Consider the following 25,445-nt stretch of genomic DNA (forward strand, 5'->3'; position numbering starts at 1 on the left):
TGTGAGCCAGGAATATCCGTACTGGCACTTCTTTTCATCCAAGGTGGAACATGATCGGAGTAGTTTAGGACAGAAATTTGCATCCTGATGGCCTTCTGTCTCATTCCAGCGGGGATTTTAGCGGATAAACCCTACCCTGATTGTAGTCCATGCAATGTGATACCATGTAGAAGATCGACCAAGGTAAGATCGAGTGAGTAGATTCCTGACAAAACCTCTCTCGTTCATAACAGGAAGGCCCTCTGTATAGAGTATTCTTAGGAAGGGGTGAATGTAGCTCGCTATTCCCATTTTCATTTCCGTATGGTTGGGGGGCTGGGTCAACTTGTCAGAAGCCTCACTACTCAATCAAGTTTATCTCCCAATTCATGCCCTTTCGCTTTGCTACTATCACTATCAAATAACAAATCAATTAACGCCCGCATCAATCCTCTCGCTTATTTCTCAATGCCGTTCTTGCCTGGCTTGGGGCCGCTTTCGAGCCCAGGTCAATCAGATTCACTTCCCAGCCCTCCTCTGTCTCTAATCCGCGTTTCTTCTACCGGAACCATGGTCGTTCATCGAGCTAGACGGGATTCGCTCCCCTGCCTACGGTCATTCCATCAAGCCATGATGGAAGGCATGGAATCCCGATCACGCAAGCCTTGGCCCCCGTTCACCCGCAATGGTAGTGATCGGACACTCTGGTTAGAGGGTATATCTGATACTGATACTGTGGCTGCCGGAGAGAGCGCCCCTCTCTGGCATGGGGCTCTCTGCCACTCATTCCTCGATGGCCATCTTTCAGGTATCGACTACTCTGTTCCATGCCTACGCGGTGGCTCAGACGCGCGGAGGCAGAACGACTCGATCGGTAGCTTCACTGGCAATATTCTGCCAGATGACATTTCTTCGGCGTCGGTCTGGGTTTTTCAAGAGGCTGAACGAAGCTTTTGCGAAAAGGTGCAACTCGCTCAGTGCGAAATCGAACGGATGAAGTCCCTCAGCACTTTCCTACAGTCTGGGAACCGAGAATATTCCTATTCCCTTTTGCGGCCGCTTACGGGGCTACACAAATCAGCTAGCTCCAAATCGCTCATTATCCCGAGTAAACACAAGTTAGAGGCTGTCGACTCTCGTTCCTTGGGACATCCTATCGAATCTTTGGCCAAAGATCATCCAGTCTGGCAGTTCCGGCGGCGCAGGGCTGAACTTCGAAGGCTCAGGAATACAGTGCCGCAACTTATTCGCGTCCACGGCCTTCTACTTGGCAGCCTCGCCGAAGTCCACGCGCGGGTCGAGTTGGCTCAGGTGGAATGCTTTCTGCGCGGGCTTAGCAGCTTTCGCATGGACAAGCAGGGTGGAGCTAAGACTGAAGAAGACAAGGAATTTGGATCTACTCTTTTGGACACTCTCGTAAACCGCGCCGAGCAGGCCATGCAGAAACTCGACCAGCTTGCGGAGCAGATGCCAAAGTCGCCTTACGAGAAGGAACTATCTGAATCTTGGGCCATCGTCCTACAGACGGAACTCTACCGGACGTCGAATTCTTCGCCAACGCTTACTCCCCAAAGTAATGCTCACCTTCACGACTATACCGAGGTGCTCTCTAGGCTCCATGCATTGAGCTTGTCACGAGTAGGAGAGTGTTGAGTATTGGGCCGGGTCCAGAGCTATGGAATGCCCTGGAGTGACCAGCGCGTCAAGTGCCACCATTATCGATGTGATCGTCAAGCGGATGGGCTCTACTCTACAATGTTACACAAGCCATGGAGGAGCAGTGTGCTTCGATTACAGAAGGGGAGAGGACTGTGTTGTTCTGTGTTTTCATTATCGGTAGTGTTGTCCACTTCGCTAAGGAGAGGAAACAAAAGAACCCCGCAATAGCCAGTGGGATTTGCAAGATTTGGCAGGGCGAGCAATTGCAGTGATGTCCATCGGAAGATGCTGACACATGTTTCGGGACGATGCAGTGCTGGTCCTGCCACCGGAATACTTGTGACCGGGTGATCCCTGTGTGGCTTGCAGCGGCGCCGCTGGCTGAAGGGCTGCATGATGTCGGACTCCTGGGATGATAGACAAAAAGTGAATGTAATGAATGCTCCCCATTTGCGAAGCGTCAAAACAGTCTGCGGATTCACATGGAGGTGAATGGGCACCCACGTGAGGGGTGTCTTGGCGCGAGGAGCTCAGGACAAGCTTTGGACGGAGCTCGGAGAGGGCGGTGGAGAAAGGTAGCAGATGACGGAACACCACAAAGCCCATTGAACCTCTGCCTCTTCTACCCCCCACGACACCACCAGTGAATCGTGCAGCACCCGTGGGCCGACTTTGAAAGAGCCGCAATGCGAGCGAGGACATTCCACAGAAGTCCGAACCTCACGAGACTGCCTGACTGAAACTTTCTTTACACTGCGGCAAGCTCGCCGCTGTGACCCGGTCCATCCTCGTTGCTTGTTTGCCTCATTCGCTCTTGCACCTTTTTTTTATACCCCTCCCCCTTGCACCTTCGAAACGACACTTCGCCCATACTCGACGCTTGTGCGGGAGTAACGATGAAGCACACCGTCTACGACCGCCTGCTGCGGCGGGAGATCGGTCAAGATCGCAAGCGATATTCCAGCGTTCGAGGAATATATGGCGACCGACAATGGGTAGAGGACATGGATATTGTCAACGAACTGGAGGGACATAATGGCTGTGTGAACGCTTTGTGGTACGAGTCTCCCCGTCCTGCATCCCCTCAATCGTTCAAGTTCACAGACTGACTTGCTGCTGCAGTTGGTCTAGGTCTGGCCGACTGCTAGCCTCTGGCTCCGACGACCACCGCATCAACATCCACTCGTACCACCCTGAGTCATCGAACTCTCAGTTCAATCTCACGACGTCGATAGTGACCGGCCATAGCTCCAACATCTTCTCAGTGAAGTTCATGCCCTACTCTAACGACAGAACCATTGTCTCAGCCACCGATGATGTCCGAATATTCGACATCGAATACTCCGGCCATTCTGCCTTGGGCTCGTCTTCTTCCGGAAGGCGCCGAACGGGAATAAATGGTGCTACGAACGGTGTCACTCTGACCGAAGGAGACACAAACGCCAAGGCCTTCCGGTCGCACAGCGACACTGTGAAGCGGATCGTGACCGAAGACAATCCCTTTTATTTCTTGACATGTTCAGAGGATGGCGACGTACGACAGTGGGATATCCGGCAGCCATCGAAGACATATCCAGCCCCGAAAGACAGTATGGTGCCCCGATGGGCGGCTGATGCTGAAGCTTCGGACAGCGTTCCGCCACCTCTCATCTCCTACAGCCGCTACCACTTAGATATCAACACCGTCTCGTGTTCCCCTTCTCAGCCACACTACATTGCCCTTGGCGGAGCCCATCTGCACTGCTTCCTTCATGACCGTCGAATGCTAGGTAGAGACAAATTAAGGGAGAGGGGCACCAAACTTTCTAGTCCAAGCAACTGGAGTGACCATGAAGGTGAGCTGTTCGGTAAGGCAACGCAGTGCGTTCGTAAATTTGCGCCCAACGGTCGAAAGCGCATGCGACGGGCCGATAATGGTCACATCACTGCTTGCAAGATCAGCGATGCAAATCCGAACGAAATGGTAGTTAGCTGGTCAGGTGACTGGATCTATAGCTTTGACCTTCTACGAAGCCCCGATGCCAGCGAGGAAATTACCCCAACCAAGGTAACAAATGGGGATCCAAAGCACAGGGTGAAGGACAAAGGTCACAAACGAAAACGTACAAAGTCGAATCTCTTGTCTGAAGAAGCGGCGGAGAGGGCTGGATCCCGTCAACGTACAGAGAGTTCTCGCGGCTCCGTCTCGGATATCCACGAGCAGCTGTCATTAAGGGTGAATTATGGAAATGGACAGAGCGAGGAGATACGCATCGAGCCGCCAGGTCAGCCACGGAGCCCTCCTTCGGAGATCCAGCACACGGTTCTGCCTGATTCAGATCATTTCCGAATTGCAAGGGCCGCCGTCAGGATCCAGAAGCAGATGTTTGCTCTCAATTGGGCTACACCAGCTGACTCCACTTCCGGTCCCTCTAGCCATAGAAACAATTTCACGTCAGTTCTTGGCCTCGCTGCATCAATCATACCAGAGGTCGACGACATCTCAAGGACCTGGCGGTACCCCATTAATCCGAACGAAGTAGATGTGGCGTTACAAAATAAATTACGCGATGGGCGTGCTGCCACGCGAAGGTTTATCCAGGTAGCGGGAACACTTGCTCGAGTGCTAGGTGGCCAACTTCGTACTGGAGGCAACGCTACTGCTCTCATCTCTCAATACTTTTCCTCAATCCAACAACCAGCGCCGAACGAGCGCCCCCTCCCACGACACGAGCAGTTCGGATATGACTTCCTGAAAGCAATCCTGCTATGGTTGGATAGCGGCCTCGGGGCTCTTGTCGAAGGCTTTTCAAGTCGAAGTAGTACTCCCCGCCTCCCGATCGGTCCAGATGCCGACGTCGATGCCGTTGACGATGAGCTTATTCCTTATCTCCTCCAATTAGCGAGCGAAAATCCAATCGTGGATGTCGATGTGTCTCGCTTCGAAAGAGACGACACAAGGGTATTATTTTCCTCTGAGAAGGCAGCCGTAATCGCCTTTGCGCGTGCGTTGAAGATGCCATTTGCTGATCTGACTGGTGCCGTAATTCCTGCTTCCGAGTCATCAAGTGCACAACACAACGTTCAGGATCGAAAAAATGCCATTAGTCAATGGGCCTTCAAAGTAGGACGAGGGGTTCTCTTGAATGCTAGCAAAGACATAAGATTCATATTTGTGGATCGCTCTTTCGGTGGTCTTGGACTCGCAGATTCAAGCACTAAAGCGGAAGAAAAGATTTTAAGGGAGCGGCAAGAAGATGTCGATCCCCTTGAAGAGGATGATGCTGTAGCAGACGCCGAGCTAGTTAGCCGGGCTTGGGCAGAGCAGTCAAGCGAGCAGTCACCAGAAGCTTCAGGGTCATACGAAACTGCTTCGTCAAGCCAGGGGGTATCAAATATGTCGGCAACGCATTCCAGAGAGCATGCCGTCGGCGACACTGATGAAGATGAAGATGATGACGATTCCGACGGCGATATTGATCCTGACGAAGATGAAGATGAAGATGAAGAGGCGGACGTGGACGCTCATGGACTCTCACGCACGCGAAGTGGGCGTATTTTGTGGCGGTCAGACTTTGATCGAAGTCGCCTAAGGGAGCGAGTCGAATCAGAAATCCCATGCTCTTCCCATACGCGGACATATACCGGTCACTGTAATGTTCGGACAGTCAAGGATGTTAACTTCTTTGGCCTCCAGGACGAGTATGTCGTGAGCGGAAGCGATTCTGGCCACGTCTTCATTTGGGATAGGAAGACCTCACAGCTCCTTAACATCCTGGAAGGGGATGGGGAGACTGTTAATGTGGTACAAGGTCAGTATTCTGTGATAATTTGTCTGGCGAGCTTCTAACATTTCATAGGTCACCCCTATGAGCCTACTATGGCGGTCTCCGGTATCGACCATACAATCAAGATATTCTCACCCGATGCCCAGGAACAGCGGAATGCTCGCAAAGGCATTGGAGTCCACTCTGTGGACCCAGGCTTCTCGACTCTCGGCTATGCTCGGAGGAGATGGAGGAGTGCGTCCGCATCTCCAACTTCTGAGCCTGCAGTCCCCAATGGCTCTTCCCAAGAACCACAAGATGCTAGCGATGATGATGAAGTTGCTCTAAATGGTCTTAGTAGCAAGAAGCGCATGCATAAGCAGTACCAGATTACGAGTCAAAATGACATGGAGAGGAAAGGCGGTAGAAATGATGCCTTTATAACGGCTAGTTCCCCTTCTATTTCCTCTAGAGAAGAGTATGGACTCTAGCAGACTGTTGACTGTTGAGTGGAACTTGGTTGCTGAGACAATTTACTAACACATTTTCTTTGTAGAGAGCCCTACTTGCTCAACTAGCCCAGCGAATTCATGCACATTCGCATATTGGCGGCGAGGAAGACGAAGATGGAGAAGAGGGTGGAACGATTTTCATCAATAACGATGATGTTTGCACGGTACGAATTGAGCTGGACGTTTTGATCAGACCACGAGCTAATACTATTCTAGACAATGTAGAGACCGCCGGCATGACTCTCTTATGGTCCACTCCTTTGGCCTGTATATCCCGCTTTATGGCCTTCACCACTCATTACGGCATGTTAACTCAAAAAGGGCTTACGGAATCAATTAGAGGAAAAGCTTTAGGGGTCTGTCATATGGACTTCTAGTCGACAGTTGCTGTCAGCGTAAATCTCCTCCGCTCAGATTGCTAGCATCGCGAATCAACATACAGAATCTATAACATGATTAATATCTGAATGATCAACTTTGGACACAGGGCAAAGGACTACTTTCAGGAAATTAGACGGCCTAGTATTTGAGTAATTCTTGCTAGTCGAACATGCCACGTCGTTCTCGCCCACGAGATTACCAGCGCAGAGTCAAATGATACAAGTATGAAGCCTGTCCAATGGCAAACGCCCAGAATGCGCAGACCAACATGCTTGCTCCGAAAGAACCCCTTGCAACGTGTCCCCTTCAGCTCGCCTTCTTCTGTTTTGCCTTGAGCGCTTTCTTCCTGTTGCTCCTTATCATAACGACTGAGAGGAAGCTCCCCACGACGGTGGTGAAGAGAATGATGAGGATGACGGGAATGCGGATTGCCCAGACGCGGGGTGGAAAGAGGGAGTGGAGCGGATGGACCTCGTCGACGAAAGGCTTGGGTTGAACGATTAGTCATGGACATAGAGATGTGACCCAGTTATATGGAAGACATATGATAGTAGAGCAATGTTTAATTGGGACGTAGATGGGGGCAGTACCATAAACAAGGTCCAGATAGTGTAGTATACGAAGACGGCGGATGCTGCGATCAGCATACTGAGGCCGATGAGGTGGTCAAACTGGGATTGTATTAGAGCCACCATTATCCTCCGAATACGGTATTCTGCGCGTCTCACCATCTTGAATTGTTTTGCGAAGGAGTGAAGCGAAGGTAAAGCAGGCGCCGGAGCTGATCACGTTTCGTGAAAGCGAAATGGTGTTTTCCCCAATGCCAAGAAGGGATCCGGAAAAATGATTTGGCCGTCCTCCGAAGAGCTTCTTGAAGTTTCTCGCGACGACGGACGACTTCGCCATCACAACCACTCAGTTGTGACCAACTCCTCCCTCGCTTTGCGTTCCGGCGAGAGATCGCTTGTTAAATAACTAAGTATACTTCAGAACTGTCCCGTCTGCATCATTTGCGAGAGGACTATTCCATTGTGATGGAGATCGCCTCCGCCGTCCGAATCCCGTCGCCGGAGCCTGACTCCCCAGAGCCACCCCGCAAGCGCGAGCACTCACCCGCTGAGGCTGGGCCGTCGAAGCGGTCGCGGCGATACGGCCACGACGCAGACGACGATTACCCACCTGAACGACCCCGAGAACGTGAGCGAGAACGTGAGCGAGACAGAGATGAGAAGCCAATGCGACGCGACCGAGAGAATGGCCGTCGGCCTGATGCCGGCAACGACCCTCGCGTCGAAAATGATGACCCGCGCTTTAGAATGTTTCAAAACGCCTTCAGCGCTCCCAAGAAGTTGCCCATCGATGACTCCAAAACACGTGCTGGCGGGGCCTACATACCACCCGCGCGGCTGAGGGCTATGCAAGCTGCCATCACGGACAAGAACAGCCCGGAGTATCAGCGCATGGCGTGGGAGGCCCTGAAGAAATCGATTCAAGGCATGATCAACAAGTGCAATGTTGCCAACATCAAGATGATCGTCCCGGAGCTGTTTGCAGAGAATCTGGTCAGGGGCCGAGGCTTGTTCTGCCGGTCCATTATGAAGGCACAGGCTGCGAGCTTGCCCTTTACCAACATCTATGCAGCCATGGCGGCGATTGTGAATACAAAGCTCCCACAGGTCGGCGATCTACTCGTCCGGAGGCTGATTGTGCAGTTCAGGAAAGGCTTCAAGAGGAATGACAAGGCCGTGTCGGTGGCTAGTTCAATGTTCCTGTCGCATCTAGTCAATCAGCAGGTCGTCCACGAGGTCATCATTGCGCAGATGCTCCTTCTCCTCCTCAACAAGCCGACAGATGACAGCGTGGAAATTGCCGTGGGGATTATGAGGGAAGTCGGCCAGTTCTTGGATGAGATGAACGGACCCATCGCAAACTCCATTTTCGACCAATTCCGCAATATTCTTCATGAAGCGGATATCGACAAGCGAACGCAGTACATGATCGAGGTCCTGTTCCAAGTTAGGAAAGACAAGTACAAGGATAACCCATCCATAAAGGAGGAGCTAGATCTCGTGGAAGAGGAGGATCAGATCACACATCGGCCAACTCTTGAGGATGAGATCAAGGTCGAGGAGGGCTTAAACATCTTCAAGCTTGATGCCGAATACGAGGAGCACGAGGCGCAATACCAGAAGCTAAAGGCTGAAATCCTAGGAGAGGCTGAAGGAAGCGACGAGGATGAATACACGGATGCATCTTCCGAGGATGATGACGAGGAGAAGGAAGAACGAGCTATGGAGATCAAGGACCAGACCAACGCCGATCTTGTCAGCCTGCGCCGGACCATCTACCTCACCATCAAGAGCAGCGGTGGCTTCGAAGAATGCTGTCACAAGCTTATGCGCGTCAAACTTCCAGCAGGCCTCGAAAAGGAGCTCACATCCATGATTGTAGAATGCGCAAGCCAGGAGCGCACTTACGAAAAGTTCTATGGCATGGTTGGCGAACGGTTCTGCAAGCTCAATCGCATGTGGTGTGAACTCTTCCAAGACGACTTCGTCAATTACTACGACACAATCCATCGCCTAGAAACCAACCGTCTCCGAATTGTCGCGCAGTTCTTCGCCCATTTGCTTGCTAGCGATGCAATTGGTTGGCATGTATTATCTGCCATTAAGTTGAACGAAGAAGACACCACGTCCAGCTCTCGGATCTTCATCAAGATTCTCTTCGAGGAGCTTATGTCATCTCTCGGTCAAAAGACGCTGGTAGAACGCCTGAAGGATCCAATGCTCCAAGAAGACCTCACCGGCCTCTTCCCCACTGACGACCAGGTCAACACGCGTTTTGCCATCAACTTTTTCACTGCTGTTGGTATGGGTGTGCTCACTGACGACATGCGCACGTTCCTTGCGAACAATGCTCCGCAGCCGAAGGCGCTACCGGAACCAGAAGGCGAGAGCGATTCAGAGAGTGTCTCGTCTTATTCTTCGTATTCGTCGCGCTCGAGGTCAAGATCTAGGACGCCAAGACGGGGGAGGTCTGTCTCAGATTCCCGTTCACGCTCCCGTAGTCGGTCATACTCGTCAGATTCAAGAAGTAGGTCGCGCCGACGAAGTCCTTCGGTTTCCAGATCTAGGTCTCCGGCTCCGAGGAGGAGGAACTACGCTTCTTCTCGTTCTCGGTCCCCCGCTTCTCATCGCCGTAGATCCATCTCAGCCCGTGCAGATTCTCGAGACTCCCCTTCGAGAAACGGATCACCCAGAAGACCTCGTAGGCGTGGCCATTCGGATCCCTCCCCTTCCAGATCCAGGTCCCGAGCTCCAAGGAGGAGGAGGAATTATTCATCGAGTCGCTCAAGGTCCCCTGCGCCAAGACGCCGTGTGCGAAGTCCGTCGAGTTCAGTGGCGCGGTCAAGGTCGCCGGTTGAGAGGCGACGACGCCATTCTAGCAGTGTTTCTAGGTCGAGGTCGCCACTACGTCGTAGGAAGAGGGATTCGAGCAGCCCGCCGCCACGTCGTAGGAGAGATTCAAGTAGCCCACCGCCCAGGAAGAGACGGCCTTCTATTAGTCCTCCACCGAGAAGGACGCAGGCTGCTAACTAGAATGTTTCGAGGACTTGAGGTTGGGTGTTCGGCTTGGTGATAGTACTGCACTTGGAGAGAGACAGGGACTAATTTGTCAAGGCTTGGGGATCATTATAAAGATACGAAGTGTATTGTAGAAAATCAGTCCGCAAAGAGGAAAAATTGGTCATCATTGAAAGGACAGCCTTTCCTTTCTAACATGTTGTAATGTATGTGTGTTGCCCCTCACATTCAAACTAAGCTCTTCGCTCTCTCCTATATACACTACAACCTAACCCCTCCTACTCACCCCTTAAAAACCTCGATCGGAAACGCATCCGCCATAGCCCTATAACCGGCCGCATTCGGATGCAAATAATCACCCCCATTATACTTACTGTCCAACTGCCCCGGGCTACTCTTACTCTCCACAACCGCTCCAAAATCCACCACGTGGTCGAAGTTTCCCGGTGTGAGGATCCACTTGTTGACGCGCTGTCGAGTCTTCTCGCGCTCGGGGGACGAGTAACTTTGCTGGCTGGCGCTGGGCGCGCTGAAGGGTGTTATGGTGGCGCCGATGGTGGTGAGACCGGCCTTTTTAGAGTCGGAGATGATTTGCTGGAAGGCTTTGATGAGGGCGTCACCGACGGCGCTTTGAGAGCTGCTGGAGGTGGCTTCGTTGCCGATGTCGTTGACGCCTTCGAAGATCTGGAAATTGGGGTTAAGTTGTAGCCTGAAGTTCATTCATCGGATAGGATTCTTAGGTCGGAGACAGAATTTGGAAATGGAAACGGAGGCGAACCATGACAAATTTCACGCCGGGCTGGGTGATCGCATCGCGTTGGTATCGCGAGACGAGAGACGGGCCGAGGCCTTCTTTGAGCACGCGGTTGCCACCAGCGGCTTGGTTACAGACGGCAATGTTGGTGTAGTTTGAGGATTGGAGGCGGGCGAGCACGAGATCGGGCCAGCTGGCTTCAAGGTTAGGTGGATGTTGACTAAGTACTCGATTGATGAGATGGCGGAGAGGGGGAGAAGAAAGGAGACTTGTATAAGTACCGGTTATTCTTATTATCATCACTGCCTCGTCCATCAGTGATACTATCTCCCAAAATAATAAGAGCATTCGTGTCCGCAGGCACATAAGCCTGTACCGCACTAACAAAATACCAATGCACAGAACTCGTCCCGCTCATTGTCGTAGCATTAACCTTGTTACCACTCACAAAGAAACTCGTCGTCCTACTCCCCGGATGGCCTGTAATACTGCTTCCACTCTGGCCAGCTTGGCTATACAGACTTACTGTAATCATCTGCTGAGCTTTGACCGGAAATGCAATCTCATCGGATACTACGACCTGCCCTTTCGGTACTGTAAAACTCGCTTTTCCACCAACAGTGATTGCTGCTAGTGGAGATGCTTGGATTCCAGAGACGCCTGCGGCGCCACCTGTAGGAAGGCCAACGGACCCCTCGGTGATAGGGAGATCGGAGCCACCGAAGGTGTTGGAAATGGCGATTTTGATCTTCTCGGCACCAACAGACATGTGGAGGGTTTGGCGGAGAGTCGCATCTTTGAGGACGGAGCCTGAAGACTGCGAAGAATTTAGTCGGAACAGTGCGAAATTGTAAAGAATGGAATTCCTACGAATGGCGAAGGAGGCATATTGCTCGATTCTACGAGCTGTGGCATGCTCGTCCATGTATCAACCCAGTGGTATCCCGCATCTTGACGCTTTCCCTCCGATCCAATCGCGAGGCCGCAAACCGATGACGAGAATATCGCAAGTGTCGCAAACGCGACGGACAGAAGTCGAGAATGTCTTCCCAGCATGACGCCTCAACCTTCTAAACACTGAGTCTTAAAATGGTGGAATTCGGAAGGTGATGTGAACTAATGTGGGAAACCTCCATTTTTTATAGACTTTTCCCGACTTCTGAATCGCAATTTGAAGTTGGAGCCGCAAGCCGAGCACCAATATGCATTTTCAAAAGGTTCATTTAAAGTAAAGAGAAAATGGAAGAAAGTAAGTGGCGGCATTATCCTAGTTGATGTTCTAAATGCGTCGACGTTTGAGGCTAATTAATAACGCGGGGTGGGTTTGATAGATTATGCAGACCACGAGACGCGGGACCTGGATTGGGCTTCCCGAGAATGGAGATCCTTGTGTTTCCTGAAGCCTAGAAATTTGTCTAGCTAGTGGTTGTCCGGAAAGTGGGGACCGAGTTTCGACTGATCGTCCACCTTTGCAAAAGAGGAGACATCGAAGAAGCAAAATTTAGAAAGACGCAAGAAGGAATTGTGGACATTCCGACACGATTTGTCTATCGGGCAACCCTCGCCTATGTTCGTTAGACTTCTTCATTCTCGCCGGATCTTCACAAGTAAAGAGGACGACAAAGGTTTCGGGAGCATTTCAAAGGAAGGACTTCCCATGCCTTCATTAGTCAGAGGTAGTCGACATAACATCTTGCACAAAGTCCGGAATTGTAGTAATATTCTCAGGATCCCATTGCATAGGATAGCATTTCGAACAGTTCGCCATGAATTGCCCTGTAGACTTCTTGAAGTAAGCTTGTATAGCGTCACTGGTATGTGATCCCGTCGGCCTGGCCTCTGGATCTTTCGAGAGCATGGGTTGAATGAAGTCGAGATAAAGGCCATTTACTCCAGGCTCTGCCTTTTCAAACCATGCATCTACCAGATCTAGGGTAGCATGATAGGCATGAGTCTCCCCGCCCATTCCGTTTTCGCAGTTCCGCTGACGAAACTCAAAGTAATCGGAAATTGGGCGACCGTCGAGTGAGGTAGCCATTTCAGTGTACACACAGCCCAAAGAAAAGATGTCAGCCGATCTGCTACGCTTTTCCCAAGACACGCACTCCGGTGCACAATACAGTAATGTGTGACCAAATGCAGGGCCTTCGGTGACACTTGTGCCTTCGTCTAGGAAAGCGTGGCTGGAGCCGAAGTCAGCGAAGATGACTTCGAAATCTTTTATGAGGATGTTGCGTGTTTTGATATCTTTGTGCCGTATGCCTTTAGAGTGAATGAAGGCAAGCGCGTTGGCGAGGCAGCGAAGCCACTTCCAAATCAATTTGTGGTGCCCTGTCTCTGGATCTTGCGGCGTACTATGCTGTGCAGATTCTAGATAGGCTTCCAGATCGCAGCTGGCGAGAGGGTCCAAAACAATGGCGAATCTTGACTTCTCTTCGTACGTGCAGTAGACCCGGACGATGTGAGGATGAGCTAACGAGCGGATGACAGATACTTCATTTTGAATTGTTTGGCGAATCCGATTCTGGTTGTATCGTGGGAGAGCGATCGACTTCCGAGCGTAGAGTCGAGAACCGATTTCGACGCTCTCAACAATCGCATAAGCCCCCGTTCCTACATTTTCCAGAACTTTAATCGGGAGAGGGTTTCTTATGATGCTGTTGTACGTGAAGTGCGTCAAGTTGAGTTGCGTTAGCCTTCGGTGGAAGGCACTGGCTTGATCCCGGTTGAGCTTGGTATCTACATCAAAGAATACTGCCCTGCTCAGTTCAATCGATTTAGTTTTCCCGCTGCTATCGCCTGAATAGTACATCGCAAGGTCTAGAGATGATTGTAAGACCCCTTCGGCGCTTCGTTTGAATGGACCGTTTACTAGTGATATCGCTTCGTCGACTTTGCCTTGCTCAAATTTACAACGAGCGAGAGTTCTATGAATTCTGATAGTGAAAATTGCGCGATGTTCAGAGCTCTCCACCTTTAAAGGTCTTTTTTCGTCGAGGAGGGATTGAAGAATGGATTCGGTTTCCTTGAAGGAGGTCTCCCCTGCCGATGCAAGAAGGTCTACAACCGTCCTCAAGTAGATGTGCTCGTAGGCCACAGAGAGCTTGGACTCTTCGCTTAAAGACACATCATTGAACCCGTGAATGGCCTCGAGTTGTGGCTGGGATCCTTTACACATTTCCAATTCAGTATATGCTAGCTTGGAAGATGGGTGTGAGGCTCCAAGCCGGTGATAGCGCCCGAGGCAGCACTCACGTAGAAAGGACGCTGCAGCATCGTAGTTGCCCCATGATTTTAGTGCCTTCCCATAGTAATACAGCACCTCCAGTGTAGGGTGATGCCACATACCAAATATAACTGCACTGCTGACCAAAGCTTGAAGGAAATCTCGCTTCGAATCACTCTTTTGATCCATGCCTGCTAGGGTGATGGCTCGAGATAAGCATACCGTCACTGACGTTTGCGCGTTCAATAGGACGGAGGGGTTGAGTATGTCAAGATTCTGGATATGTTCGAACGCTTCGGTATAATTACCACGGGCAATAAAAATCCTGATCAGGCTGACCATGGCACTACACTGTTCATCGGGGGTCCAATTGCTATCACTGGCAATCCAAAACACCAGTCTGCCTGCTCTATCCGCATAGTCCAGATTCCGTCTTGAGCTTGCGAGAAACATGAGGTAGCTTATCAGTATTTCAATTTCGTGCTTCTCCAGCGTAGGCATGTAGTGCGTGAGGTCATTCGTCGGCTCTGTTGGAGGGCAGCAACGACCGTAAAGGCTTTCCGCTTCCTCATAGTCCCCAAGCGCTATATTGATTCGAGCTAGATTCAGAAGGGCAAGGTTTTGCTCCTTAAGCGCAGTCCGACCCACAGGGGAGGCCAAGTTGAACTGAAACTTTTGGAGGGCTTCTTCCAATTGCTCTTTGGCGGAAATAAGGTCGGATCGAGTGCGATCTGCGGAGTTCCTGTAGTCCGTGGCGGAATACACCCTTCTTTCAGCTCCGGAAGCAGTGAAAATTACATTGCTGAGTTCTGATAGTGGGGTGGACGACTCATCAGTAGGACGAGCATTGGCTGGCCCATGATCTCCGGAGAAGGCTCGCCTCAGCCGCGATCCAACGCCTTGGAACATGCTATCCTAGCAGAGGCTAGGTACCATCTAGAAGCTAATGTCGGACGTAGGGCGACGTTGATGTTGATGCTCACGGTCTGAGGCAGAAGTTTCGACGTTTGAGATGGGGTGAAGAGTAAACTATGCTTGTATAGGCTAGCGCCATCAGCCAAACGCAAAGCTTCTACCCTCATTCCACTCTATCATCAACCCGCAGTCTCGAATCCAATTAGACTCCACATCCTGATGGCCATGCCGCCAGGCCTCACGCGAGAGATATCACCACCGAGATTGGCGAAGCGACGAAAGGGTTCACAGTTCCCGTCACTGAGCGAATGATGATGCTAAACCCGCACTTGCCGCCCTCAATGAAGGGAAGCCAGGATAGAAGACCACCTTATATACTTTACACAACAGCTAGCCAAATCTTTGAGGGAGTCTTCAGGAGGCGGCCCAAGAGTGTTTATTAATGATTTTGCGGATTTATATAAACAAAACCAGCATGAGCATGGCAACTACTTTGTCATTTATCAGCATAATCATCCAATCCGAGAGTGCATTGTAAGGACTCATTCCCACCATGGGTAGAATGGCGCTTACAAGTTCTCTAGACGACCTCCTACTTCAATTTTCAGGAACTAATTTAATTCTTTTTCAATTCCTCAAGATTTGTCCCGGAATCCAAATTCAAAAAGTCCTGGCCTCATGGCAGTTGAGACGAGGGCACAAAATCTGTGGGTAGGTGCTGCCATTCTTCTAAAGGCTTTCTACTCACTTCAGAGCCCTCATATCATAGCACCCCCTCATCTTAGTGACTAAATACAATATTTCATGACTTACATTAATATGTTCATGTTCTTGTTCATCTAAAAAGGATATTTGACCTCCTCTAACCCTTAATAGAACCACCTCGTAGAGTCGGCCTCTCGGCAAGACCTCCAAGAACAAGCCACCATCTCCACAAACTATAGATAGTAAGGATTTAAACACCACCCCACTGCCTTCCGGGCGACTATTTCGGACAGGAAATGAGATCCATCGAGAGAATGGGAAATTGATTCAAGCCTTCCAAACCTGCTACATCCGGCTGCGCACCCACGGAACACGTATACAATCACTATTCGTCTTCCCTCTACCAATGATATCAACAAATCCCAATCCTTCTTTACTCCTCGTAAGCACAGAAATGGAACGAAACTCACTCGGCCCGAATCAACCCATTCGGAACGCGAGTCACTACAACCCCAACGTCTCTCTGATGAGGCTGAGCAAGATCTCGACACCGACCCCGAGGAAGATACCATCACTCGCCTTAACAACGCGTATTCCGGCGCTTCAAACAACATTGGCTCTATCCATCAACGTCGGTAGTACCTCTCTCTTGACGGGCAGAATAGCGGCTTTGTCTTAGAGAAAGGGATGTGGAGAGTGGAGGGTGACGGAGGCTTTGAGCCATTCTATGCTAGAAGAAGGAATTTTGAAAGGAGTATTGTTACTGGAAGATTAGCAAGAGAAGTGGAGAGTAACAAGGGATTTGAAAGGTTTGCTGGCTGGATGGGTTGGAGTTATGACGGAGATGACCGAGCTAGAAATGGATAGCATGGAAGGGCTGACGTGCGACCACAAAGGAAATAGAATCAATTAATTATTACTTAAGGGCATTAAATCTAACTAACATCGAAATCTTGGAGAGAAAGGGAACCCTCACAAAACCTCCTAACTTATTCTTTGAACCTTTTCCCACTCCTCGTAGCCCCTATCGTCAAAGCCTCCGAGCAAGGTATTCCTCTCAACTTTACACTTCTCTTCCCGATCCCACTCCTACTTGCCCTCACTTTCGCCACCGCCTTCGTAATTTGTGCAGGCTCCACCACAACCTTATCAAACTTCTCATAATCGGCATTATTTACATATGCGGCCTTTTCCCCGCCACTCTTGGCCTTCTTCGTCTTTCCTTCGCTCGCCTCCTTAAAGCTGTCATCGGCATCCTCTAATTTCCTCTTACCAGTCTTCCTCGACGGCATCGGCGTACGTAGTTCCGCAGCTGTATTATGAGGCCGACCTGGCTCGCGGGTTCCTGGAGGCGAGGGTGCAGCATGGTTGGCACACCTACGAGTGATACCTGGAGGTGTGACTGACTTTGATGATGACGATTTGTAGCACGCGAGAAGACTGGGAGTTGTTCTAGTTTTAGTAACAACTTTAGCAGAACCTTCAGATGCCTCCTGTGCGCGCTAGGTAATACATTCGGACACAGTTTGCTTTGTACGAGAACGTAGTTTGAGTCCTTTAGTCGGGTCCCCACTGTGGCGCGCATCCCATCGGGCTTTCGTGACAGATAATCTAGGGCTGAGGGGCTTCCCTCGACTGAATCCTGAGACCGGATGGGAGTTGGAAGGCTGGTGGCGTCTTTGGCGAAAGGAAGTTTTCTTACCACGCGAGGAAGCAATAGGTTTGGTGGTCTTATGCGTTTCCCGGCTCACATAAGATTTCTGGAAAGCATCTTCACTCGTCTTAGCCTGTCCAGAAGTTTGCGGTGTTCTTGGAGCACGAGTGCGCTGGGATATACTGACAGCTCCAGTACGCGAGAAACCAGGGGCGCGCACAGGAGCCTGCGAAAGGCTAGAAAGGCGCGGGCGTTGGGAGCCAGGCACAGAAGTAGATTTTTTGGCCCCAGGTTGCCGTCTGGCCTTGAAGATTTTCTCGTGATCGGGATGGGGAACAACTTGATCCAGGAATATGCGGGGAGCATAAATGTTATGTTTCTAGTCATCTTCGCTCATCTCATTAAGCTCATGGCAGAGCTTAAGAAGCAAATCAGAAGTCAGGTATCTTGCAGCTAAAGCACGGGTGTCCTAATCAATTTCCGGAAGACTGAAGCGTGATCCAGACTCATGTGGGTTGGTGTCTGGGAGTTTGACAGGATTATATGCAACGTTCGTTGTGACAGAGTCGTGACCGTCCTTGACCTTGCCTTCGTATTTCGCCACGTCTGCCTGCCTTTTAGCATTCTCGGCAAGATCGAACTTCATCATGCTACTCTCTAGCTGCTGCATGTGCAGATTCTCGCCGAAAGGGAGTGAGGCCGGGAAATTGTAGTGCTATACTTCGACTCCGTTGTGAGCACCTCCGTACAACCATTCCTTTTCCGTGACGAGAGCGTTCGGAGCATTTCGACCTAACGCGGGACGGGATGGGGCTGTAGTGGGCATGAGTCTGCGAACCGCTGTAGCTGGAACAGGCTCTTCGACGGGTTTGATATTCGAGCTCATAGTACTTGACGGATGAGAAACCTTGGAGTGTTTGTTAAGCTCTACATCCCCACTTTGCTTAGCCCTCCCCTTGTCAGAATTACTTTCCGCGGCGGTGGCCTGGTTGGGTTGGGGGTTCCTTACAACGAGTTGAAGTTCTTGGGCGGCCTTGTGGATGTCCTCGAAGTCGCTTTCGTTCCTGTAAAGAGCCTCTCCAGGCTCCACCTCTTCCATATCATTGTTGGCACTCTCAGCTATGTCTATATTTCCCTCTTCAAAGCGCTTCAGGCCTCTCTGGCCCCCCCAAACCATAGACCTGAGCTGGCGATATAACTTAGGTTCGAACAAATGCCTCATTTCTCCGTACAGCTGGATGATATACTCCTCAATGTACTCCACTCGGTTTGCATATGTTTGGGTGGAGTCAGTTTCGCCCTCCTTTGCAAGGTAATTGATTGCTTGACGGATGAGGCAATCTTCTGCCGTGCGCTCGTCGGCTTCGTGTCTTGCGTCGTCACCTGTGGAAACTTCTGGGTTGGAGGATGCCCAGATCTTTTCAACAGAAACTCGGCTTGGATTGGCATGATTGCGCCTGAAAGCCATCTTGCACGTGTTCAGTCTTGGGGTGGATTAACGGTGTTGAGGACGTCTATCCTTTATCAGTACACATTAGGAAAGAAGCATCTAGTTTGTACACTTGCCGGGCAAACGAAGGCGACAATGATTATCTATGTTTACTAGAGAATAAAAGGTGTTCAAGTGACTGAAAGCTCTTGTTTCAAGCCCTGGGTCCTTAAGAAGTGCTAGGCTTTCCCTTCTTTTTGACAAAGGAATGCCGAAAGCGAACAACATTATGGTTTCCGCAAACGAAAGATGCTTTGGTCTGCTTTGTTCTGGTGTGGTAGCGACCTCTGAAGGTGCCCAGGTAAGATGGAGCATGGGAGGTTTGGAAATAAGGATGCAAAACACTACGTCTGCATCCCTAATGACGAAATTCACCCCAGCCTTCGATGTCGCTCTGGCGGGGGTGTTAGAGGTGACATATCATCATCCACGATCTCCTCAATCTCTGATGCGTCCGTCCCGCGACGTGCTGGTAGGACTTCAGATAACGCAGGTGGCTTCTTTGTGAGCTGACCCTCTCCTTCCATCTCATGCCGTTTCAGTTCCTCTGCTGCCATCTCATGTGGCTTCAGGTCCTCAGCCGGCATTTCGTATACTGCTGCTAGGTTTGCTGCATCGGCCTCAACGGGTTTTTGTTGCTCGCCCGCTGCGTAGAGTTCGGCCTTAAATTGCGAATCTCCAGTGGCCTCATGTCTGAGTCCATCGCCTACTTCGTATTTGATTCCATCGCCTGGTACCTCATGTGCCATAGTATTCTGGGCATCTGTATCATCCAATTCATGAGTTTCATCCTTCTCTGTACGCTTCTTGCGTCGGTATAGAATGAAAATGGCAGTAGCGACTATGGCGAGAACTGCGGCTCCGCCTACCGCAATACCAGCGATAGCACCGGTGCTGAGTCCAGACTTAGACTGCGACGTGCCTCCATTGCCACCGGGAGATTTTTCATTGAGCGGCGGAAGTATTGCAACAATATTGGGGGAGGTTGCAGTTGTCGGATACAACGCTTGGGAGAGATTAAAAGTGTTTCGTTCGTAGTCCGCCGACAGATATGCGCTCTGCAGAAAGGTCCGCCCTAGAATATACTGACTATCGTTGGCGGCCCGTTTGAGGGGAAAGTATAGTGAAGATGAGTTGCCAAGGTACGACGTAGTTGCTGTTTGATAGAAGTTCCAATAAGGCATGTCGATTGTAACAGACTGGCCATTTACTTGTGGCCCAACCTTGAAGCTCACTGTCGGATTCTTGGCCAGGAGGGACTTGTGCAAAGTGTCATTTAGGAGGTAAAGCTGAGTTGAGTTATCCCAAACGAGTCCAAACGCTTGTTCGAACAATTGGCATGCATCAGCGGGTAGCCAGATGTCTGCAACCAGCGTATCGATATAAGCAATGATTCCAGTACCTAAGAGGGGCTTATCCGTGGCGTTTGTTGTAACACTCTGAATGGCGACTTGGAAGTCTAATGATATATCAGCCCCAAATGGGAAGACGACGTCATTCGATTTAAATCGAGTCGAGTCATAGCCTCCTAGAACGAGACTGCCGAACACCTTCGGGGCTAGATTGTGCGATCCTGCAGTATATGACCAAGACGTGCTTGGTATGGGCGTACTCATATTCCTAAGGCTCTGCATCAGACTTGGAATAGGATTGTTGTAGTCGGTCAAGTTCATTGGTCTCGGGTTCAACGCCAGGCTTCCAAGGTAGAAGTTCGTGGTGAGGATTCCAGCAATGACCTGTTGCTTCAACGTAGGCATTCCATCTCCAGTCCAACCTAGAGAAAGGGTGTCGTTTCCATACAACCCCCCCTCTGCTGTCAACCCGACCCGCTCCTCGAGGAAGGTATTTAGCTCGAACTGTCCAGACTCTTTATATGTAGAGGACTTATTTCTCAGGAAAGCTGTCCCTCTATTCGCGCTACAATTTTCCTCGGATCCATCGCCGCAGGCTTCCGGGAGTATGAGCCAGCTTGAGGATTGATCGGAGGCCGGAATCACTCGAAGCTGCTGTGGAGGTGTGCCGACCTCGATGCGAAAGGTGCTCCAAGGACCATCTTTGCCGTCCCTTAAAACTGTCAGAATTTGTCCATCGCAGTTGTTCATCGCAGTTATTCATCGCAATTGCCCTGGGAACTTACCAGTACTGGCTGGGTGGTATACTGATAGGCTTTCCAAGGTCGGTGACATTCGCGCCGAGAACAACGATTGTGAACAACGCAAAAAGACCCCAGATTCTCCACAACACAGTAGCTGCCATGCCACTCAACAGACAAGTGAGCTACAGGGAGAAGCGATTAGGTCGATCTCGTGGTATCGACATTGGGGTTGCGGACCGACTCGAGTGATGTCTCAAGGGATGTCTTGAGAGTTGGAAGGCCTACCTTTCTCACCCGGTCCAGCGAAGCACGATGAGCTGAGCATGCATGTCAACGTTATATTGGGATTGCAAGGCTCAGCGGCCTCTAGCCTGACTGATTGGATCGTCTAGCGCCAGGCACAGGGTGCCTCGGAAGAACAGTTCATGCACGCCTCTGTTTGGCTGTGTTTTGCCTGCACCCAAGCCCAAGTAACCTTACCAACACAAGAGGAAAGTCTCACAGATTTCTCCAGATTACTCTGACTGCACTGTTGTGCGTTTACGCTTTTTGGACGGCTTTGCCGAACTAACATGTCCAGAGTGGAAGCCCGATAGGAACGTGCTGCGCTGTACACCATTCACAAGACATCTCTATTGGCATCCTTTTTCTCTTCCTATTCTACTGTCCGCGCCGGGACGCATCGATTCTGCCATGTTTCCGTCCGCAGCGGGGAATTTTCGAGTTGTCTCGCACGGGAAAGTGGCGATCGGATCCTCCTGGTCCTGGCCACAATGAACGAACGAGGGGTGGCCTGTCCGTTTCGGACCCCAAAACATCGAAGTCACACAATCCGAGACACAAACATCACGAAACCAACACAGCCGCAAACAGTGAACTACAAAATTTAAGAAATGCACAAGGAGAAGGGTCCGATACGAGCGGCACGATCGTTCGTATCCAACCCGCCCGTTGTCCGAAGCCAGATGCTATCGTGAAATGACAGCCGTTACAGAAAGGCACGTGCAATCCATGTTCAGCCACGGGAGTACTGGAACGCTTGGCAAAGTGTTTTGATCCATCGTTTCTCAGAATACGAGGCGTCAGCCACTCATCTCCACTGTCATAGTTGATCCCAAGTGAGCAGAAGCTTCAAATCTCCCACCAGCATGCTCCCCCGGCTGGTCTTCGAGGCTCGGCCTGCGGTGGGCCGGGACATAATAGCCATGCCTGGCCTCACACCCCTCTAACTGTTCTCCTTGATCCTATTCTTGTTCTCCTTCAACACGTTCCTTTCTATGTTTTGTCGCGCAAGATGCTTCCGGTCGAAATAATCACACTCATTATCCTCGCGACGACCACAGCGGCTTTCCCGCAACCACGTACGTCATCGCCTGATGGGATGCCTCACGTTTCAGACTGACATCGAGTAGAAAAACCGAATCCCGTAAACATCACCACTCCGGTCATTACGAGCATACCCCAAGAAACACTGCCTGGTTTCATACACGGGGAGTCGACAGTGACAGGATTCGAAGAGGATCCCACGATCACAGAGGAGGCACCAGGGGTTGGAGACCCTAATAAGGTGCACGGCGAAAGTTCTGTGGACGGATTCGAGACAACAGAGGATATTCAACCTACAGGAGGGAGGGTGCGAGGGACTCCTGAGTCCACCCCGGCAGTCACCCCGACTGATTTTCAATCCGGAATTTTCATCACCGAGACACCGACTATCATCTTCATCCATACCGAGATCGAGGCGTCGATTACCCAGCTGGACCCTGGCAACGAGCCGCAGCCCACGAGCATCGGCGCTAAAGGGGGGGTTACGGATCCAGCCAACGAGAACAGCGGCAATTCTAGAAGCAATAATCCCACTGTTCCAGCCAGCGCGCAGCCGACTTCTGGCGGCGAGGCCCTCCTGACCGAAATCATCTCAAAGATCGGAGCTCCAGCACCTGGTGCACAGCCAAGCACCAACCCTCCTTCTTCCACCGAGAATCCTGCACCAAATGGCAATCAGCAATCCATTCCAGGTCTCGAGAATACGGAGCAGCCCGCTACGCCAGGAGTTCTGGTCACAGCACCGGGCGGACAGCCCACGGCACCAGCACTGACTGTTGATCAATCCATAACACTTGGTGCTCAAACTTTGACGCTGACTCCCGGGTTATCAACTACTGTTGGGACGGGGTCAGCGGCCACCTTCGTCGCGCTTACTACGAACTCTGTCGGGCAGACCATCATCGTAGTTAGTTCCAGTGGAACAGCAGTGAGCGCAACGGTCACAAATGCCCCTGTGACTGTGAGCGGCGTGAAAACAGGTTTCGACGCGAGTCTAACAGCTAGCGCGAGTCATGGAGCACATTCAACGCCTTCGAGCCTTGGTGGCGCGGCGGCCACTACGTCGCGAAAAGGGAGTGCCGCAGGGCGTTGGAGATGGGAGGCTGAGTGGTGGATAAGTTTGGTGATCGGTGTCCTTGGAATAGTGGTCATATTATAGCCAGTCAACCTTTCATCTTGGGGTGGGAACTTTGTTCTTGTACGAAGCCTGGGGCTGGGCAATAATGGTACAATAATGATAGATAGGAAAAGGGATATTGGGCATGGGCTTTAAAGTGGTCGATCGGCCGGTTGACCAAGACGGGGCCTTCCTCCCCCATTTCAAATCATACTTTGGGTTTTCAACATCTATTCCGAGAGCCTCCCTTACTTCAATACCCTCATACCCTACCCTCAGTAAACGAACTCCTAGCCCTCAGCCTCTTTCCAAACCAAAACAATAACCCCATTCCAAATACACACAACACCATTAACCCTCCAAGCAGACTCCCTCCGCCACCCACCCCCAATCCGTCGAACAGAGGCCTCGCAACCAGCACTGTGGTCTTCGCCAGAACACTCCTTGCGCAACTATTGGCAGCAAAGATACTCGTCGCATAAAGCGGATATATTGCTCGGAAGTACAAGAAAATCCTTTGCGCAACGTAGTAGATACCAAAATTCGTCAAAGCAAGACCAATAGCCGGCGCCATCCAGTGGATTGCAGGGCGAGATGTCTATGCTGAATATATCAGTTAGTGTGTGTGCCAGGAGCGAAAGGAATGGAAATCATGAAAAGGGTACGCACCGAATAGAAATATCCTAATGGGAACCAGAGCGCTTGATACCAGCCCTGGAATCAAGAAATTCTCGAGCTCGCCAAAGGTTCCCGCAGCTAACTGTGGCATAATGCGCTGGTGGAGGTAGAGGCAGTGTGCTGCGAGGGCGAGAATGGTGGCAGGAGCTGCGGACAAGAAGACCAGACTCGCACCTGTAGGCCTGAAGCCGTAATGGACGGGGAAGACTAGAGGTACTGACTTGGTCTTGTCAGTGAAGACATCCTTCAAGCCAGTGAATATTGAAGTTAATCAGCTTACATCGAAGAAGTAATAGCCTATCGCATATACAAGTCCAAGGTTTATTGTCGAGAACAAGAGCGCCGGGTCCTTGATATTCATCTCCCAGGGTTTGGCGAAGGCATCCCTGAGTAGACTTCTAACAGCGATGTTCTTTCGCTTTTCTTCAGCCTCAGTGATGAGCTCAGGATTCTCTATTCCTTTCCTTGCACATTTAGCCTGGTAATACAGAATCGTTAATCCCGATGTTCCTAGTAGGCAACATACCAAAATGAGGTAAATAGGACGGGAAATGATGAGTAACTGCCACATGACAAACCTCCACCCTAGTATCTCTATAGCAAAACTCGAAATTGTTGGGCCGAGAGCAGGAGACATTGTAGCAACTGCGGCCCACACGGCGATTGCAAAGGGGAATTGTGGAGGCCGCCAGATATCTCCGAACGAAGCCCCAACGGTTGGGAGACACGGAGACGCCATAAGGCCGAGGAGAAAACGAAGGATGAATGACGAGTACCACGTAGCTGTCCACTAGTGATGCAGGTATGCAGAGGAGGCAGAAAATTAGACCGGACATGGCGTACAGTAGGTTACGCCTCATCGAGGGGATTTCGGATAAGGGGAGAAGAGTAGGCATCCTAAGCCGTAGCCCTAGAAACCTGTTAAGGGGATAAAGATGGGAGGGGAATGAGGTAGACTAGAATGTAGAAAACAAAGCCGAGTGTGCTAACTATGTAGCTAATGTGGTATTTGTCAATAATAAGTACCTGAGTAACTAAACTCTAGAATTAATTAGTTATACAACTAGTCTACTATATATAATATAGATTCTTATAATAATAACGTACTTCACAGGCAAGTTGCTTACACACCTAAGTTGCTTACTTTTACTAAGACTCTACTAAACTACTTTTCCTACACTAATGTATTCCCTACAACACTACTTAAACATGCTAAAAAAATGTTAGATACAGCTTACACTCTAAGCTTTTAAATAAAATATAAAACTTTTAAAAAAATATGCTATAGCTATATATAAAGTTTTATAATAAATAATAAATAACTATAGCACTAGATAACCTTTATAAGCTAATTCTACAGCTAAATTATAAAGGCTAGGTAATAAAAAAAAGTAGGTAATTATTAAGACTATACTTAAGCTATATGCGCAAGAAATTTCCTCTTAAATAGCATTTATAGCTAATATAGCTAATTCTTTATGTGCTAAGTGTAATCTAGGCTATGTTTATATAAACTAGCTTAGTACATTTGTAAAGTGTTATTTAAAGCTTAAAGTAACATTTAAGTGTAAGTATAACTATAAAAAAGCTTTTTATAAGAGTTCTAAAGTAATTTAAAGCAA

At 50.2% G+C, this 25,445-nt stretch overlaps 12 protein-coding genes across 12 annotated transcripts; 6 read left to right on the plus strand and 6 right to left on the minus strand.

Annotated features, from left to right (window-relative positions):
- Positions 1–434: 434 nt before the first annotated feature.
- BDR25DRAFT_375203 (uncharacterized protein) lies at positions 435–1,917 on the plus strand. Its single transcript, XM_033697374.1, has one exon. It carries the CDS (start codon positions 448–450, stop codon positions 1,630–1,632), a length of 1,185 nt encoding a protein of 394 aa, XP_033553160.1. The 5' UTR covers positions 435–447; the 3' UTR covers positions 1,633–1,917.
- Positions 1,918–2,367: 450 nt separating this feature from the next.
- On the plus strand, positions 2,368–6,561 carry BDR25DRAFT_339375 (WD and tetratricopeptide repeat-containing protein). Its single transcript, XM_033693378.1, has 5 exons — positions 2,368–2,695; positions 2,761–5,429; positions 5,478–5,830; positions 5,941–6,060; positions 6,113–6,561. Exons 1-5 carry the CDS (start codon positions 2,535–2,537, stop codon positions 6,119–6,121), a joined length of 3,312 nt encoding a protein of 1,103 aa, XP_033553161.1. The 5' UTR covers positions 2,368–2,534; the 3' UTR covers positions 6,122–6,561.
- BDR25DRAFT_300379 (uncharacterized protein) lies at positions 6,397–7,062 on the minus strand. Its single transcript, XM_033689359.1, has 3 exons — positions 7,006–7,062; positions 6,868–6,948; positions 6,397–6,763 (listed from the first exon to the last, which is right to left on the minus strand). Exons 1-3 carry the CDS (start codon positions 7,006–7,008, stop codon positions 6,584–6,586), a joined length of 264 nt encoding a protein of 87 aa, XP_033553162.1. The 5' UTR covers positions 7,009–7,062; the 3' UTR covers positions 6,397–6,583.
- A 129-nt stretch (positions 7,063–7,191) lies between these two features.
- On the plus strand, positions 7,192–10,011 carry BDR25DRAFT_300380 (MIF4G-domain-containing protein). Its single transcript, XM_033689360.1, has one exon. The coding sequence runs from the start codon at positions 7,312–7,314 to the stop codon at positions 9,877–9,879; it is 2,568 nt and encodes an 855-aa protein (XP_033553163.1). The 5' UTR covers positions 7,192–7,311; the 3' UTR covers positions 9,880–10,011.
- A 71-nt stretch (positions 10,012–10,082) lies between these two features.
- Positions 10,083–11,897, minus strand: BDR25DRAFT_390923 (SGNH hydrolase). The gene is made up of 4 exons (XM_033698121.1): positions 11,489–11,897; positions 10,900–11,435; positions 10,643–10,811; positions 10,083–10,548 (listed from the first exon to the last, which is right to left on the minus strand). Exons 1-4 carry the CDS (start codon positions 11,672–11,674, stop codon positions 10,147–10,149), a joined length of 1,293 nt encoding a protein of 430 aa, XP_033553164.1. The 5' UTR covers positions 11,675–11,897; the 3' UTR covers positions 10,083–10,146.
- A 744-nt stretch (positions 11,898–12,641) lies between these two features.
- BDR25DRAFT_201153 (kinase-like protein) lies at positions 12,642–13,259 on the minus strand (the record flags this gene model as incomplete). Its single annotated transcript, XM_033684388.1, has 1 exon — positions 12,642–13,259. A coding segment is annotated over one exon (618 nt), but the record flags the coding sequence as incomplete, so codon positions are not given.
- A 1,719-nt stretch (positions 13,260–14,978) lies between these two features.
- Positions 14,979–16,331, plus strand: BDR25DRAFT_349421 (uncharacterized protein; the record flags this gene model as incomplete). Its single annotated transcript, XM_033694549.1, has 7 exons — positions 14,979–15,055; positions 15,107–15,286; positions 15,321–15,466; positions 15,495–15,543; positions 15,651–15,706; positions 15,766–16,099; positions 16,130–16,331. 7 exons carry the CDS (start codon positions 14,979–14,981, stop codon positions 16,329–16,331), a joined length of 1,044 nt encoding a protein of 347 aa, XP_033553166.1.
- Positions 16,332–16,921: 590 nt separating this feature from the next.
- BDR25DRAFT_65247 (uncharacterized protein) lies at positions 16,922–17,704 on the plus strand. The gene has a single exon (XM_033698877.1). The coding sequence runs from the start codon at positions 17,117–17,119 to the stop codon at positions 17,573–17,575; it is 459 nt and encodes a 152-aa protein (XP_033553167.1). The 5' UTR covers positions 16,922–17,116; the 3' UTR covers positions 17,576–17,704.
- Positions 17,705–18,808, minus strand: BDR25DRAFT_65251 (uncharacterized protein). Its single transcript, XM_033698878.1, has 2 exons — positions 18,685–18,808; positions 17,705–18,632 (listed from the first exon to the last, which is right to left on the minus strand). The coding sequence occupies exon 2, from the start codon at positions 18,584–18,586 to the stop codon at positions 17,834–17,836; it is 753 nt and encodes a 250-aa protein (XP_033553168.1). The 5' UTR covers positions 18,587–18,632; positions 18,685–18,808; the 3' UTR covers positions 17,705–17,833.
- A 170-nt stretch (positions 18,809–18,978) lies between these two features.
- Positions 18,979–20,863, minus strand: BDR25DRAFT_309740 (acid protease; the record flags this gene model as incomplete). Its single annotated transcript, XM_033691112.1, has 2 exons — positions 18,979–20,671; positions 20,745–20,863. The coding sequence occupies 2 exons, from the start codon at positions 20,861–20,863 to the stop codon at positions 18,979–18,981; spliced, it is 1,812 nt and encodes a 603-aa protein (XP_033553169.1).
- A 932-nt stretch (positions 20,864–21,795) lies between these two features.
- Positions 21,796–23,193, plus strand: BDR25DRAFT_65262 (uncharacterized protein). Its single transcript, XM_033698879.1, has 2 exons — positions 21,796–22,063; positions 22,115–23,193. The coding sequence occupies exons 1-2, from the start codon at positions 21,997–21,999 to the stop codon at positions 23,185–23,187; spliced, it is 1,140 nt and encodes a 379-aa protein (XP_033553170.1). The 5' UTR covers positions 21,796–21,996; the 3' UTR covers positions 23,188–23,193.
- A 303-nt stretch (positions 23,194–23,496) lies between these two features.
- On the minus strand, positions 23,497–24,719 carry BDR25DRAFT_349424 (uncharacterized protein; the record flags this gene model as incomplete). The annotated part of the gene is made up of 5 exons (XM_033694550.1): positions 23,497–23,517; positions 23,561–23,743; positions 23,840–24,067; positions 24,134–24,606; positions 24,653–24,719. The coding sequence occupies 5 exons, from the start codon at positions 24,717–24,719 to the stop codon at positions 23,497–23,499; spliced, it is 972 nt and encodes a 323-aa protein (XP_033553171.1).
- Between the last annotated feature and the right edge of the window lie 726 nt (positions 24,720–25,445).

Source organism: Lindgomyces ingoldianus (assembly GCF_010093535.1).
Source record: "Lindgomyces ingoldianus strain ATCC 200398 unplaced genomic scaffold BDR25scaffold_3, whole genome shotgun sequence".
Taxonomy (NCBI): Eukaryota; Fungi; Ascomycota; class Dothideomycetes; order Pleosporales; family Lindgomycetaceae; genus Lindgomyces; species Lindgomyces ingoldianus.